This window comes from Pogoniulus pusillus, chromosome 23 (assembly GCF_015220805.1).
Source record: "Pogoniulus pusillus isolate bPogPus1 chromosome 23, bPogPus1.pri, whole genome shotgun sequence".
Classification (NCBI taxonomy): Eukaryota; Metazoa; Chordata; class Aves; order Piciformes; family Lybiidae; genus Pogoniulus; species Pogoniulus pusillus.
This window is the reverse complement of record NC_087286.1, coordinates 22,019,423-22,035,297: the sequence shown is the minus strand read 5'-3', so window position 1 is coordinate 22,035,297 and position 15,875 is coordinate 22,019,423. Positions and strand designations below refer to the sequence as shown.

General features: G+C 45.5%; 1 protein-coding gene and 1 long non-coding RNA gene across 2 annotated transcripts in view; both read left to right on the top strand.

The window, feature by feature from the left end:
- The first annotated feature begins 3,162 nt into the window (after positions 1–3,162).
- LOC135185763 (uncharacterized) lies at positions 3,163–3,837 on the top strand. Its single transcript, XR_010306590.1, has 2 exons — positions 3,163–3,201; positions 3,383–3,837. It is a non-coding gene; the product is annotated as an uncharacterized LOC135185763 (long non-coding RNA).
- A 137-nt stretch (positions 3,838–3,974) lies between these two features.
- LOC135185762 (sodium channel protein type 5 subunit alpha-like) overlaps positions 3,975–15,875 on the top strand; it is a 36,185-nt gene continuing 24,284 nt past the window's right edge. The window contains exons 1-8 of the mRNA XM_064162882.1: positions 3,975–6,099; positions 6,966–7,084; positions 8,635–8,742; positions 11,037–11,165; positions 12,125–12,216; positions 13,033–13,245; positions 13,693–13,696; positions 15,499–15,543. Coding sequence (XP_064018952.1) covers positions 5,845–6,099; positions 6,966–7,084; positions 8,635–8,742; positions 11,037–11,165; positions 12,125–12,216; positions 13,033–13,245; positions 13,693–13,696; positions 15,499–15,543 — 965 coding nt within the window. The 5' untranslated portion in view covers positions 3,975–5,844. The remainder of the gene's footprint in view (positions 6,100–6,965; positions 7,085–8,634; positions 8,743–11,036; positions 11,166–12,124; positions 12,217–13,032; positions 13,246–13,692; positions 13,697–15,498; positions 15,544–15,875) is intronic.

Genomic DNA, 15,875 nt, shown 5'->3' with positions numbered 1-15,875 from the left:
TTCCTTCACATGCTATGCTGTAAGACTGGAGCTCTTGGCCAGATTGTCTATGGAAGGTAAACACATTTTGAGGTTCAGCTTGGAATATTCAAATGATTGTTTCCCAGCCCAGTTCAGGTAAGATGTGATGCTTCTCAAAGTGGGAAACTAATGAGCAAAGATGTTGATTGCAGTCTCCTTTGGCAAGCTCAATCGGTGGTGTTGTGCAGACCTTGCAAGCTGTTAGAAATCAGCAGACTAGCTGGGCTGCAGCAGGTGTGATATTTGTTTCCATTAAGGGCAGGGGGAGGCTGCCTTTTACCTTGCAAATTCTCTTTGGTTTTGTTAGTACAGTGGTTCGTGGTGGGAAAATGTGGTGAGAGACATAACTTGAAACTGCAAGAGGTCCAAATGGACAGAGCCAGTCAAGTGCTGGAATAGATTGCTCAGAGCTGTGCAATTTCTGTCCTTGGAGATTTCCCTGCATAAATCCATGGCCTTGTGGCAGACCCATTTTGAGGAGTAGGTTAAGCTAGAGACCTAGAGACCTCTTGGGCTCCCTTGCAGCCTTACTTATTAGATGACAAAACAAATTGCATGTGTTGATATACAGAACTTATTTTCATATACGTTTTAAAGGTCATTAAGACAATACCAATGTGATTAGGTTACATCATCTGCCTCAAAGCATAGAGAAGGTTTTGAAGAAGGAACCTTTCTACAGATGGTCTGAACTTCTGCTAACAGAACCTTTCCTTACTCAGTTCTAGAAATATTTGTCTCCTGGAAATTAAGGTGCAGAAAGATGCAACACAACACAAGTTTACCACGACAACATTGAGTGGTGCAGCTGGCATCCCATTCTAAGGCTACAGTGATGCTCCTGACTGGAGATTCCAACAGCTGGATCAGCCTAGAGGCTCCAACTTTGTTCCTCCAGGCACTGGGTGTTATCACTGAATCAGTGTACAAAAATAAGCTACACTGAAGAGAGCATCGTTTCGATTGTTCCAGGAGGACAAGGCTTTTCACACAGTCCTCAAACAACTATAATCTCACTTCAGAGGTAATTTCTTTTTAAACCAAAGGGATAATTTTACCAGGAAAGAATTGCAATCATCCAAGGCAAAAAAAAAAAGAAATGTAGAAAGATAATCCTGGCCACTCTGATCACACTAATCACCTTGGTCATTCTGGTGACCTTGTCAACACACTTTCATCTCTTTCCATAACGGGTCATGAAGCCAGGAAATCAAATAATTGAGAACAACTGTTACTTGTTAAGGGAGGATTGAATTGTGATGACTTTAACAGCAAAAAAGGGAGAAAACAACTTTGACAATAACCTTGTCTCCTAGCCTGTCACAGTGAATATTTCTAGAGAGGAAAAGACATTTGGAGGAAATCAGCCTTGCTGCAGAGAGCTGCCTAGCTACATGTCTTAGTACTTGAGACATGATTTGGAGAAAATGTGTTTGGTAGCTAAAAGAGGAATTCCTAAATGCTTCTCTTGCTTTGATTTTCTTAGTGCTCGTCTTCTGTCACGTCCATTTCATTCAAGCATTCTCTGGTCTTCAGTCAGCCAAAGGATAAGAGAACATCACATTTTAGGAAGGTATCAAGTGTCACACTGCTCTGTAGGCAGCTCAAGTCTTGCCAAAAGGCCAAACGATGCTTTGTTGTTCTATGCCATCAGGGGCAAAACTGGTTTTGCATTAACACTTTTTGCTGCTTCTGGTCAAACTGCCAGCACCAAATGTCTCTCAGCTGCACTCTGTGTGCTGACCTCGCTGAGACTAGGAGTAGCAGAAATTATTATGGGGATAGTTTGAAAGGTGCTTGAATGAATCAGGAGCATTTTTTCCAGATTCTTTATAATCATTAGGTTTTCTTCAGCTCTAGGCAGAGTAGCCCAGAATTATCCATGAATGAAAAGTGTGGCTTAGATTTCTACTCAGAGTCACAAAATGTTAGAGGTCACAAGGGACCTCCAGAGATCATTGAGTCCAACCCTCCCCTGCCAAAAGCAGGCTCACCCAGTGTAGCTCACACGGGAATGCATCCAGGTAGGTTGTGAAGGTCTTCAGAGAAGGAGTCTCTGTGCATAGGATCTCTGCTTAACTAGGAACTCCCAGCCTTCTCTTCTCCAGACCAAACAGCCCAGGTCTCTGTCCCTCTTCATAGGGAAGATGCTCAAGAGCCCTAATCATCTTTATGGCTTTCCATTGGACTCTCTCTAGCAGGTCCCTGTCTCTCTTGAACTGGAGAGCCCAAAACTGGACACAGTACTACAGGTGTGGTCTCAGCAGGGCAGAAGAACCTCCCTAGACCTACTGGCCACACTTGTCTTGATCATAGAATCATAGAATCAGCCAGGTTGGAGGAGACATCCAAGATCATCCAGTCCAACCTATCCCCCAGCCCTGTCCAATCAACCAGACCATGGCACCAAGTGCCTCATCCAGTCTTTTCTTGAACACCTCCAGGCATAGTGACTCCACCACCTCCCTGGGCAGCCCATTCCAATGCCAATCACTCTCTCTGCCATCAACTTCCTCCTAACATCCAGTCTAGACCTGCCCTGGCACAACTTGAGACTGTGTCCCCTTGTTCTATTGCTGGTTGCCTGGGAGAAGAGACCAACCCCACCTGGCTACAGCCTCCCTTCAGGTAGTTGTAGACAGCAATGAGGTCATCCCTGAGCCTCATTTTCTCTAGGCTAAACACCCCCAGCTCCCTCAGCCTCTCCTCATAGGGTTTGTGTTTCAGGCCCCTCACCAGCTTTGTCATCCTTCTCTGGACACCTTCCAGCACCTCAACATCTCTCTTGAATTGAGGAGCCCAGAACTGGACACAGCACTCAAGGTGTGGCCTGAGCAGTGCTGAGTACAGGGGAAGAAGAACCTCCCTCATCCTACCCCAAAAAGCCATTGGCTCTTTTCTTTTTATCTCCATCTTTTTACCCCACCTTTCTCTTTTCTTCTCCATCTCCACCTTTCATCACCACCTGCCCTTTTCCATCATACCTGCCCCTTTCACACCCCACCCCCAATTTCCCCCTTTTATCCTCCAAACCCACACCTGGGTCCTGTTGAGTCTCCTCCCACCCCAGGTGCGGCCACTTTGCCCTCCCTGCCCACTCCCCTTTATAATCAGCCCCAGGAGGGGCAGCAGCCCAAGTTTGCCCATTTGGGCAGAGGGATCCTCCTCCCATCGTCACTGGTGAGTCCCTGTGGTGCATCACCGGGTGAATGGTGGAGGGGATCTAAAGGCCGGGGGGCCTGTGTGGCCCCCCGGCTAGGTAGGGCTAGGCTAGGCTCGGCTCAATACTTGCTCTGACATCACTCACGGGTGCTGGTTGAGCTTGTTGATGTTTAGCTTCTGCTCACTTGTCGAAGTGCAGCAATTACAGGAGCGAAGCTGCAAACGCCTCTGAGAAGCGCTGGAGCCACAGGGAGCAGACGCCGGAGGACCCTGCGAGGGAAGCGGAATGGATCCAGCCTCAGCGTCACTGCGCTGCGCCAGAGCGGCTAAAGCTCTGCCTGCTCTTGTAGCTAGCCTGCAGCTGCCTTGGTTTGGTACCAGGGGAAGTCCTGACCGTGTGGTGGATTAGGAACTTCCCCACACCAGCGTTATTTGCTGTTTCCTAGGCCAGCTCAGGCAGCTTGGAAGTAAGGTGAAGCTCTCTTTGCAGCATGGCAAAATTTAGAAGCACATCTCTGGAGGTCTTTGCAGTTACAGACAAGTGAGCAATAATACAGAAATGCAAACTCCTTCCTGGAGGAAGAAAACTGCCCTGAAGGGCTCAAAGATAACCCCTCTTTTCCTCCCCCCTCTACCTTGGACAGGCAAACAAAACAAAGCAGCAGCCAGCAAAGCTTACATGTTAGTAGCTGAGATTGGAGGTGAATTATCAGAGCAGGCCAGGATTAGAAGGAGGTAATTAGATCCAACAACATAAAATGAACAGGGTAAGGACCCAGGACAAAGTGAGAGAACTTTGTTTATGTTTTGACTTTTATCCCTCTCAGCAAACCAATGAATTACATAAACATCATCATCATCTTTTCACAACCAGTCATCTACTTTCTCTAACTGAACTTGACAGCCAGAGCCTTTACCCACTGCTGCCTCAGGCCATGTGTGTTTCTGTTCAAACTGTACTGATTGTCACATGGGCTAAGCACTCTCATTTCACACCACTGTGACTGCAAGCTGCAGTTCTCCAGGTGCCCTGTGGGCTGGTTGGAAAATACTTCTTCATCCACCTGGGAAGAAATCAGTGTAAGGCTACTGCACAGGCTGCACCCCAAAGTCTGCAAGTCTGCAGTTCAGCACTCTGATGCCCCCACGAGATTCAGAGGTTTATGACTTAGAATTCCAAAGGAGTACCCACAGCTTGCAGCTCCTGTCCGTGGGAGTTTTGCTAGTGGAGTGTGTCACAGCAAGCATAAGACTTCAGTTCTTTAGTGTTTGTTCATCTGTGGAGCAATTTAGAAAGCCATCAGTAAAGGCTTCCCTGATCAGACTCCAGCTCAAGTCGAGTCCCCTCTGACTCTGTGTGTCCTTGGATTTAGCCAGCAACATCTGTTTCTTCCTAGATGGTTTGTGTGGAGAATGGTGTGACACTCCAGCTTTCCTTTCTGGCCTTTGAAAGATGGTTTCATAGGAGAGTGGAGAGAAAACCACAAAGAAATGTGCTACAAACTCAGAATCTTACGGGTGAACTTTTGAGACCAGGTGGACTCTTTGGAGTGCTGGGTGAGGGATGGGTGTGTCTGGGTGGTTTGGCACAGTGCAGAACAAAGTGATTACTGTATTCCCTCTGTGCACTGCACAGAAACTGTCACTTGTGCATCGTTCACAGCTCTCATTACTGATACCACAACATCTAAATTACCCTAAGCAGCCACAAAACAAAAACCACTTTGGCTAGACGAGGACTTGGAAACCTGGGAGGAGGTGTCAACAGGTTCCACTTCTGCTACAGTACTACACACAGCTCCCAGGCTCCAGCTGGGCCTTGAAAAGTGTGAAATAATGAATATTCTTACCTGACTGTCCTACTGCTCTCCAGAAATGTTTCTGGCTTGGGCTAGAAGCAAGGCTTTTCATAATTGCAATGTTGTGTGCTTCTTCAAGTGGAGAGGCAGGCAGACTGCAGAACAGATGTCACAGCACTTAGTTGTCACTGGCCTCCAGCTGTGGCTCTCACAACAGTGGCTTCCTACAGCAAGGTGAGGACAGCAGGAGTCATGTTGTCTCCGGGGAGAAATGAAATGGCATCGTATGGGAGGGAAGCTACAGAGACCCAGCACACAGGTAGTGAACAAAGCCCTGTTATTCAGATGTTCTCTTTTCCTGGGATGTTTCATATAGCACTTAGAAAGCAAAGGTGAGGGAGAAAATCACCTGGTAGCTGTCCAGTGAGGACAGCTCACACTTTGGAAGATTAAGCTCTGACTGCACGTTATGGAGTCGACTTGGAAGGCCATACTGAAGTGGCAGTGGCAGCCTCTGGGTGGAAAGGCTGCGCGTGTGTCCCTGGTGTCATCTTCCATGCAGGCTGAGCAGTGATCCTGTCCCAGAGGGGATCCCTTCGCAGCCTGCAGGTCGAATTGTACTAGCTGTGACTCTGCACTGGCTCTAGAGTGCCTTCTCAAAGCTCAAATTCAAAGAAAGCATTTTGAAGAAATCTCTGGATAGAGCTTTTGTGCTTAGAAGCTGCTGGCTCAGGTTCTGCTCTTAGCTATGCATAGGCAGATGTTTAGTTTTCATGACCTACCTGGTGAGAGTTATTTGACTTCCTTTCTGCTTGCTTCTATTATTTGGGCAGAACTGGTGACAGGAAAAGAAGAATGAAAAATGGCTGAATTCTTGCTACCTGGTACCAACAGCTTCTCTAAGTTCACATTAGAATCCCTGGCTGCCATTGAAAAGAGAATTGCTGCCAAGAGGAATTGTCAAAGAAACACTACAGACCAGAAACCTGAGGAGAAACCACGTCCTCAGCTTGACCTCAAAGCTTTCCAAAAGCTACCAGCTCTCTATGGAAGTCCTCCTCCGGAGCTCATTGGGGAACCCCTGGAGGATCTCGACCCGTACTACGAAGACCGTAAGGTCAGAGCTGGCTAAAACGCTCGGGTTTTAATTTGGTTTACTGTGCTGACAAGAAGTTTATGTGAATAGTCTGTCAAATGGTTTTGCTTACCTCCCTTTGGAAAAGCTGTCATCCCTTTCGGGGTGGTAATGATGCAGCCAGTTGGCACAGGCTGTAATCTTCTTAAAAACAGCCTTTGACTTACATGAGCTAAATAACATGAACTTGATTAACGTTTGAATGAGAGTGAAAGCAGAAAAAACCAAAAAGGGTGAAGGAAGAAGGTGGGTCGAGTGTGATCCACAAGGATCCACAGCAGTTCTGTAGATTTTTCTTAAACTCCTTGGTTTGAGTCACTGCGTTCCTCCCTAGCACGTTCCAAACGCACCACCTTCTAGCCCTGAGGCATTGCAAAGCATTATTTTCAGTCAGGAGCAAAGAAATGGAACTAACCCATTGGAGGCTCTGCTTATTGAGTGAGAATGGCTAATGCTGTGATGGAGTGTCCGCAGCCTTAGAGCTAAAGGGTCGCTACCAACAGCAGCAAGCAAGGATAAAGGCTGCAGTTCTCCTTCCCACCTCTGCTTGCCTTCACTTACTGAGAGCGTCAATGTATTTTGTGGCGATAGTCACAAGCAACATTAGCTGTGTGCACAACTCTTCAGGGTCTAGAATAGAAGCTGCTGCTGAGGGTTTTGTTCCCAACGTGGCAGTTAATGGCCATTGACTCTTTCATCGTGTTATGGCAAAAGGGTAGCAGACTCTCCCCACTTGAACAATCTGAAGTAAAAATCAAGCTCCTGCTCGTCACTGCTGCAAGGTACAGCAAACATACACTCTCTGCTCAACTGCCTGCAAACTTTATTTCCTGTTTCTTTTTTTCAAGGTTTTCATAGTGCTAAACAAGCAGAAGACCATCTTCAGATTCACTGCTACGCGTGCCTTGTGGATCCTCAGCCCTTTCCACCCCATCCGAAGAACTGCAATTAAGATTTTAGTCCATTCATATCCTTTCGTTTAATTTGATTGTGGAATCTTTGAGTCCACAGTCCTGTGGTGGTGTATTTCAGAGCACTGAATGGACCTAGTCTCTCCCTCTCTCCTGATCAGTTCGATTGATGAGTCAGGAACTTGTGTTGTCTGTGTAGAAATAGTTTTGTGAGTGCTTCAGTACTTCAGGTCTCACAAAACTGTGGTTAAAGCCTGATTTTCTGCTAGTTTTGAGACTGGTCTCTCCTCCTGATCTCCTGGTGTCCCATAAACAAGTATCACATGCTGAAGCCTTTCTCAGCAAGGAGACTAAGAAGGCCTCTATGCTTTCTCTCATCTTCTGTTTACCCAGACCGTAGGAATTAAAGTCAATTCATGTGCCAAAGCTGGTCAAGCATTGACCAGTGTAAGAGAAAAGGGCTGAGATAGGCAGGTGCATGTGTGAAAACACACAGAAAAGAAAACCACACAGAGTTTATTTCCTTAGGAAATCAGATTTTAGATACCCCATTTTTGGCAGGTGAAAGCAAACATTTCCGTGAACGCTATTGCAGGGAAAGCCTTGGGAATATAATGGATGACACAGGATTTGTACCACCTTGAAATCAGGCTTCACCGGGAATCACTAGTGTATTGCTCCATTTTGGTGCTGGAGGATGAGAACAGAGCAATACCAACACTGCTGCTCAGGGCTGAGTCTGGCCCAGGGCAGAGTCTGCAGTGTCCCTGTGACATCTCCTGGCTGTGTGGTGCCGAGCTGGCTGCAATGGCTCTGAAGCTTCCGTCAGAGCACAGACTCCTAGAAGAGTGATGCCTCTCACCTGAGGCTGTAAGTTGGCTGACGTAGGCGTTTCAACAGTCTGTCTCCTGGGTTGGTGAGAGTGTGACCACGTGCAGAGCTAATGCCAGGGGATCTCTGTAGGGATGAAAAGGATGTGCAATAGAAAGGCTCAATGTCTTTCCCATGCACATCTACCTCCTGCCCTGCCAAAATGTATGGCATGGCAAGAGGCAGGAGATTCACCTCTGGAGCCAGGACCTTAAGCTTAGCTGTCTACAGATGATCTAGGCAGCTGAATTCCTGCTCATACTCTGTAGTCAGCAGGTCCCACAGAGCAGCTGGACAGTCCCAAGAGCTGTTGAAACATGGACATCTAGAGTTCTTTGAGACACTTGCAAGTGTCCAGGTAGACTTCCTTCAGAAGAGTGCAGCTCTGCCGAAGCAGCCAGGTTTGGGCTTCACCTGTGTGACCTTGAGCAAGTTTTTAACTCCTGTGCCATAGAATGAAACTAAAAAATGCATCCTCTTTCCACCCTCCTTGAGTTCAGTATCCTTTACCAAGCCTGCAAAGGCTTAGAGCAGCAGATCTCTAGCCTGGGTGCCATGAATAACTATGCTTGTGTGTTGTCACCTCCATGACTGAGAGTTGACAAATACATGTGCATGCTGTTCTTACATGTGCTTGAAAACAAAACCAAGCAGGTACTGCATCTGTGGCTGAGAGACAAGCTGAATGCATTTCTGAATCAACATCACATGCTTTGCCTTCACTCCCACGACCTACATTGTTCACTTTGTTTATCATGTGCACTATTCTAACTAATTGTGTATTCATGGCTCTGACCGAGTCCCCTAAGAGTTCTTCCTCTGCTTCATGGAACAAGTATGTGGAGTAAGTATCTCTGGGTATGTAGGTGTTTCAATTTTGTAGTTATATTGTGTTACTGAGACTTACCTTGCTGCTTTCACACAAGAGTTCATGGGGGAGGTAGAAGGAAAGTTGCTTGTGTTAGGACTTTGTCACTTTCCTTTTTGCTTTGAGGGAGCATTTTTGTTTCTAAACTCAGTAACTGCAACAATTATGGTGTCGTAGGAGAAAGTAAGGATAGATTAAGTTCCACCGTAGAACTAGCTTCATGTCTGGCCTAGTGCTCCAGCTTGTCTCTCACTTTCTGAACTCGCTCAGTAATTATTTGCTCTTTATCTGAAGACATTTCCCACTGTAACTGACACTGATGAAGCACAAGAGTTGCTTTCTTCTAAAATCCTTTTTAGTACTATTCAAACGTTGAGCTTTGCTCTAATCAAAGCTTTTGTCAGAAGCTCCTATCCTGCAGGACACTTAGAAAGCAAAGCTCTTTTCAGTGCTGCCAGTGTTAAGCCACAACAGTCCCATGCCTTTGTAGTCATGCTCAGGCTGGATAATCCTAAGATTTTATTTCTTTAAAACAAAAGATTCACCTCTCAATATTGTAGTTTGGGATAACAATGTTGGAAAACAAACCTTGAAAATTCCAACACCTAACACAAAGGGAAAAGATTCCACAAGACTTATTTTAGACTTCTTTTTGGAACTTATTTCTGACTGTCTTGTGTGACATGATGCTGAAACAGCTGAGAATGGCAAACCCTCATGCATCCAGGAACAGGATTTTGTATAGTCTCAATATAGCTATGTCCAGAAGATACTGAGATAGATGCAGGACCCTACACTTACAGAAAGAGGAATAACCTCGTGTACCAGTACAGGTTAGGAGCTGACCTGCTGGAAAGGAACTCTGCAAGGAAAGACCTGGGAGTCCCAGGGGCCAAGAAGTTCATTGTGACTGAGCAATCTGCCATTGTGGACAAGAAGGCAAATGGTATCCCAGGGTGTATTGAGAAGAGTCTGTCCAGCAGCTGGAGGGAAGTTCTCCTCCCCCTCTGCTCTGCCCTACTGAGATCACATCTGGAATATTGTTCCCAGTTCAAAAGAGACAGACAACTACTGGAGAGTTGCAAGTGAAGGCTGTGAAGATGCTACTGAGACAGGAACATCTCTCCTACAAGGAAGGGCTGAGATACCTGGGGCTTTTTAGCATAAAGAAGAGCAGACTGAGAGGGGATCTTGCCAGTGCTTATCAATATCTAAAGGGTAGGGGGGCAAGAGGATGAGGCCAGACTCTTTTCAGTGGTGCTCTGTGTGTGCTGCCACTTGGCCTGTCACTAACTGGAACACAGGTTCCGTCTGAGCATATGAAAAAAGTCTTTACTTGGAGGGTAGCAGAGCAGCAGAACAGGTTGCCCAGAGAGGCTGTGGAGTCTCCTTCCCTGAAGATATTGAAAGCCTGCCTGAATGCAGTCCTTTGCAGCCTGCTCTGGGTGACCCTGCTTTAGCAGCTGAGCTGGATTAAATGGGTCCCTGAGGTCTCTTCCTGCCCCCACCTTATTGTGATTCTGTGATATTCCTTTACCTACGAGAGCATAGAAGGGTAGATAAGACTTGTAGCTGCTGTTGGCATCATGTCTGCTTTTCAAATGCATTTCAGTAATAATTTCAGACTGCTGCTTTCCAAATGAAAAGGGAAGCACTACCTGGGTATCTCTTCTCAGTGCATTTGCTGACTACTGCCTGAATGCCTCGTGAATTCTGCAGGGAGATCTCTGCCTTGTTGAAATGCTAAGTGCACTCACTAAGTCCAGGAGAGCTTTTACTGACAATTTTCCATTAATAAGAATAATTGCCATCTGCAACTGAAAATCCTGCACTCTTGGACTTCTCTGAGTGTTTAAATATTCTGCACAGAAATGGATGCCGTGTGCCTGAAGTAAGCAATGCACAGTGCATCTCTCAGCTACTTGGAACCAGAGGAAGACACAAATTTGGGTCTTTATTTTAGCAAGTAGCTGGGAGCTTCGTGGGTTTAAATTATGAGGAATCACATGAAGGAGTCTGAAAAAAGGAATATTGAAAGCCAAAGAGCCGCAGGTCACAAGCAGTCATGTTAGTAGCCATGTCTAGATCACAGTCAGCTCCTGTCTCAGTCCGTGTGAGCCGGAGAGTGACCGAACACTGAAATCAGCAGCAGCTGTTCCAGCGCTTCTCTGCAGCGCTGGCTTGGCTGGTTGTTCTGGACAGTAAACAGTCTGCCTATGTCTCTGCTGTTAATATTGCTCTTCTCCTTTTTGGCACTTTTATCTCCTTAGGTTTACTTTCACTGGCATTTACACTTTTGAATCACTGATAAAAATATTGGCAAGAGGATTCTGTCTAAATGAATTCACTTTCCTTCGAGATCCCTGGAACTGGTTGGATTTCTCTGTTATCGTCATGGCGTAAGCAGGAGCAGATAAGATATGGATTACCTGTGCTTGTGCCCTGTGTTTGAAGTTCTTATTGCTGTGGGGAAAAAGGTTTCTTGCTGTATGACAGAACAGCCCCTGCGGGTCCAAATTGCATCTGAAACGCCCCAGGACATGGACTCTTCCCCTTATTTTCTCACCTATTGTGTAACAGCTATGTATTAGTCTCTGCAGAAGGGAGCAGAGCTGTGCAGAACATGAGGTTTGTTGTGCCAGGGGTGGTTTAGGTTGAATATTAGGAAAAAAATTCTTCACAGGAAGGCTTGTTGAGCAGTGGAACAGGCTGCCCACGAAGTGGTGGAGTCACCATCCCTGGGAGATTTGAATGACCTGCAAATGTGGTGCTAAGGGACACAGAGGAGTGGTGACCTGGCAGTGCTGTGTTGACAGCTGGACTTGATAGACTTCAAGGTCTTGTCAACCAAAATGTTTCTATGGCTCTATACGCTCTGAGTGTACATGAGTGGATGTATTTCAGTCAGCTCTAGTAGCTGGGCTGTCAAATACAGACATACTAACCCTGTGAGTGAAAGTGTAAGTTTGAGATACTGGCACAATGCATAAGGTTTGGGCTCTTTGCCACCAAAAATCATAGGTGGAGCTTCTGAGTAAGTTTCTAGTAGTTAGAAAGTTCTTATCCTGGTTAAGTGCAGCTACAGGGGGGATCAAACCAGTTCAGCTTGAGTGAGTTTGAGTGTCATCTTTGTGTTTTAAATGCATGGGGTTTCAAGACATGGACACACAACCAGCTGTGCAAAAGTCAAGAGCTAGCTCATAAGGCAACTAACAATTGAGAAATGGGTTTCAAAGTCTCCAGTTTATTATTACTTTAAGTGTGCTTGGAAAAGCTGACAGTTAAGAATGATCACTGTAAAATAATTGCCCTGTTTACTTCATCCAACCACTTGATCTACCCCATCCTGACTTTGCAGGTACGTGGGAGCAGTTAGTAACTTGGGGAGTGTGTCAGTTCTACGAACATTCAGGGTTCTGAGAGCTTTAAAAACCATTTCAGTAGTCCCAGGTAAGAAAACCTATTTGACCCTTTCCTATTTCTTACAACTGATTCCTTGCTCCAATCAAAATGTTGGCATTTGCCTTTACCCTTCTTTTCCTTTATCTTTCACTGATTTCAGACATAGCTGAATTTATGGACACAAACAGTGTCTCAGTTCACCAGGACCAGCCAGAATAAATCAAGTATGAGAAGCAATCAAGTATTTAACTTATTTTCATTGTGCTTTTAGAGGTTTTGTCAACATCGTGCCAATTTTATGGAATTCTCTTCTATCTGGTCCATGAGTTATGGCTCAACAGAAGCTGGTGGCTGAACAGACTGCTGTTAAGCATCTTCCATAACCCCTGGGAAATCAGATCCCTTGTCACTTTTCCCTTCGTTATAAACTCGGGGGGTTCTTTCTTTGGATGAAGTACAAATTAAGAACCCACGAGTTGCCTCTGTCTTTTCACGCTTATCTTTTTGATTGCATTCATTACTGTTTCTGGTGGTTCCAGTTTCTTCACCAGAACTGGAAATTTCACCTGAATTATGCATGTTCCTCACTCTGGATAAGAGTGAGTAAACTACCTCTGATTCCTCATCCTTGCCTAGATATTTTACAGGACTAAAGGAACATCTGGAAATTGTAGGGTGAAGCAAATGAGGAAAAGCAATTCTTTGTCACATTATTCACACTCTTATCCAAACTATCCTTGAGTTGCAAACACATTGGCTGCATTTCAGGACATTGGTTGTTATATGTTGCTTTAACTCTAATCAAGTATGACAAATGGATTTCAGATTTTCATCCCCTTTTCCCTTTGTATATTGTCTTCCTAGGACTCAAGATCATCGTAGGGGCACTTATCCAGTCTGTTAAGAAGCTTTCTGATGTTATGATTCTGACTGTTTTCTGCCTGAGCGTCTTTGCTCTCATAGGCCTCCAGCTTTTTAAGGGCAACTTGAGATACAAATGTACCAAGAACTCTACAGAGCTCACTAATAAAACATATGACTTGTATGAAATGTTTGCTAACGACACAGGTAATTTTTGCTTCAGTTGATAGTACAGACACCTCTGCGTGCATGTATAACCACTTCCCGTGAACAGTAATTGATGCTTTGATTGGTATTTTGAAGAGTAACTACCTGATAATGGCTTTCAGATTGCCAGAGCAGCTTGCAGGCATCCAGGAACGCATCCTTACCCTTCACTAGAAGAAATAGCACTCCCAAATTTTCCAGTAACATCCAACTTGGCTTCCCAGAATGTTGTGACAGTAACTGAAACAACAGCAGCTCATTCTCTGCTGTAATTCTCCAATGTTCACCTTTCACTACAAGCTCAAGAGCCTGCACATCTTCATAGTGCTGCCCAGTGAGTTACTCTTCAGATTGAAACAGAGGAATCTGTTCCAAGTTGGTGTTACTTTCTTCCCCATATCATACGCATCTTACTTTGGCTCATAGCACATTTCTCACCTACACATCTGGGCTGAGTCTTGTGACAGGAGCAGAGAGTTGAAAACACACCAAAACATTCAGAGAAACAGCACCTGTGAGATTCAATTCTCAAAGGAAAAACCTTGTGCTAAATATACACGAAAAAGTATACCCAAAGCAAACTATGTCCCTGCCAGAAATCTGAAGAAGCTTTTATCCCTGAAGGAAATCTGCACCAGCAGGTTCAGACAGAGTGGCAGTTACACAGGGACAAACGCAGGGAAGTGCTGCAGCAGTTAGAAAGAGCCAGCCAGGATGCTCTGCACATTCTGTGCTAAAGGCTTGTCCAGACAATATTTCTTCAATAGTTTCACAGTCCAGAGGGAGAAGTTCTTTGTATAAAAGATTCTTGAGGAACAACTCTGCAAGAAACTCTTGCACCTAGCAGAGAACCACATGTAAGAACAAAGGCATTTGCATGTGAAAATCACAACTTCGAGCCAAGCCAGGCAGTGACTGGAGCACTGCACAAGGCCCTGGACGTTAACACATTCTGGATGCATCTACTGTTCTAATGTGCTGAAGAGACAGCAAACAAACCCACCTGATTTCACTTACTTCATAACACAGAGGGTTGCAGCTCTACGGAGGCAATGCCCTGGAGAAAGCAGGGCTTAAGAGCTGCAAAATCTGTGGTGCTTCATAATCTTGTTCACGTCCTGTGCCATACACCCTGCGTGCTGGGCGAGTGGCAGTGACTGCAAAAGGAACAGGAGGGAACAGGCAGTTTTAAAGACACTTAAGTGACTCTCCTGAAGGTTTTAGGATTTATAGCACTGCAAACCTGGTTTCCTATTAAATGATTCATTGTATATTATTTTAAGGGTTTCCTTGGGTTTCATTTTGTGGGAAATGCCCATCCACAGCATGAACTACCTGCTCTTGTGATTCTCTGAAGCCAAACCCTGAGTCTTCTCACACTTCCTGCCAGTTAGCAAGAAAAAAGCTGAATAAAATGTGGGCAGAAAGCAACTCAGACAGCGACTTATTAGTATTGACATGGCACTGTACAGCTGCCACTAATGATTCCTGCTGGCTCTGAATCATGCCCTCTTACCTGGCGAGCACAGAGGAGGTTTGAGAAGCACCAGGAAGACATGAGACCTTCCTTGCATCTGGGATAATAAACCCAGGCCTCAATGGGGCTAATTAGCTCTTGGCATTAAAGCTATTACTTTGCTGCTCTCTCAGATACCAGAGTTACTCATGTTAAGAGAAATAGAGGAAGGTGTCAAAAAGGGCACAGCTCCTACATCCTCATGCAGATTTCTCAGCTCAGCAGGGTTGGCACCTCCTGCTGTTTGCTCAGCAGAGCAGTGCTGTGGCATGGTGTCTATCTTCACAGCCAAATACTCTTTCTTCCTCCTCAAAAGAGGGGACATGTATAATTATTGCCTATTGGAACCAGAGCTGGTCTGTGCTGCCCCAAATGATGTTTGCATCCCATCCTGGAGAGGACTAATTGCTACTTGCCAAAATCACACCAGACCAAGGACTGTGCTTGAGTCTGTGCCCTCTGATTCATCACTTTATTCAGCCGAGGCCAAAGGGATCATGTAATTTATTAAAACTTCTGTTTTAAGGACTGCTTGAGTTTGAAATCTGTGCACATGCATATAGCTGTTCATAAATGGGGACAGGACACCTTCCAATCTGGTGCAGTTACTCTGAGCATTGGAAACCTCTCTCTCTCTGTGCACATACACTTAGAGGTCACTGCTTACACTAAGGGATAGAAGAATCAGGCTAGAAAGTGCTTTGGTTTTAATTTTCCTCCCCTTTTTCTATAGAATACTTTCCTAGGAAAGAGGGCACCTCGGATATTTTGCTATGTGGCCCTAGTGCTGGGTAAGTGCACTTAAAATTGTTCCTTCTCCCTAAGTTCTCTCTGCCTCAGTGCTTCCATATTTGCTCAGTTGTGAAAGACAAAAGCAGAAATTCCAGGCTCTCCTTGAAGGCAGTAACAGGAACACAGGCAACAAAATATAGGGAGCAGTCAGGTAACGTGTAGGGAACAAAGCATGGACAGGCAGGAGGTTGTCCAGGTCTAAATGCCTTTGAGCCTTTGCAGCTGTGCTGCCTTCCTCAGCCCCAGGAGTGCAGGAGGGAACTGAAGACATGGAGGTGTCAGACACAGCACAGGACAGAGGCACTGCTCTCTGTGTAGGCTCGTGAGTTTT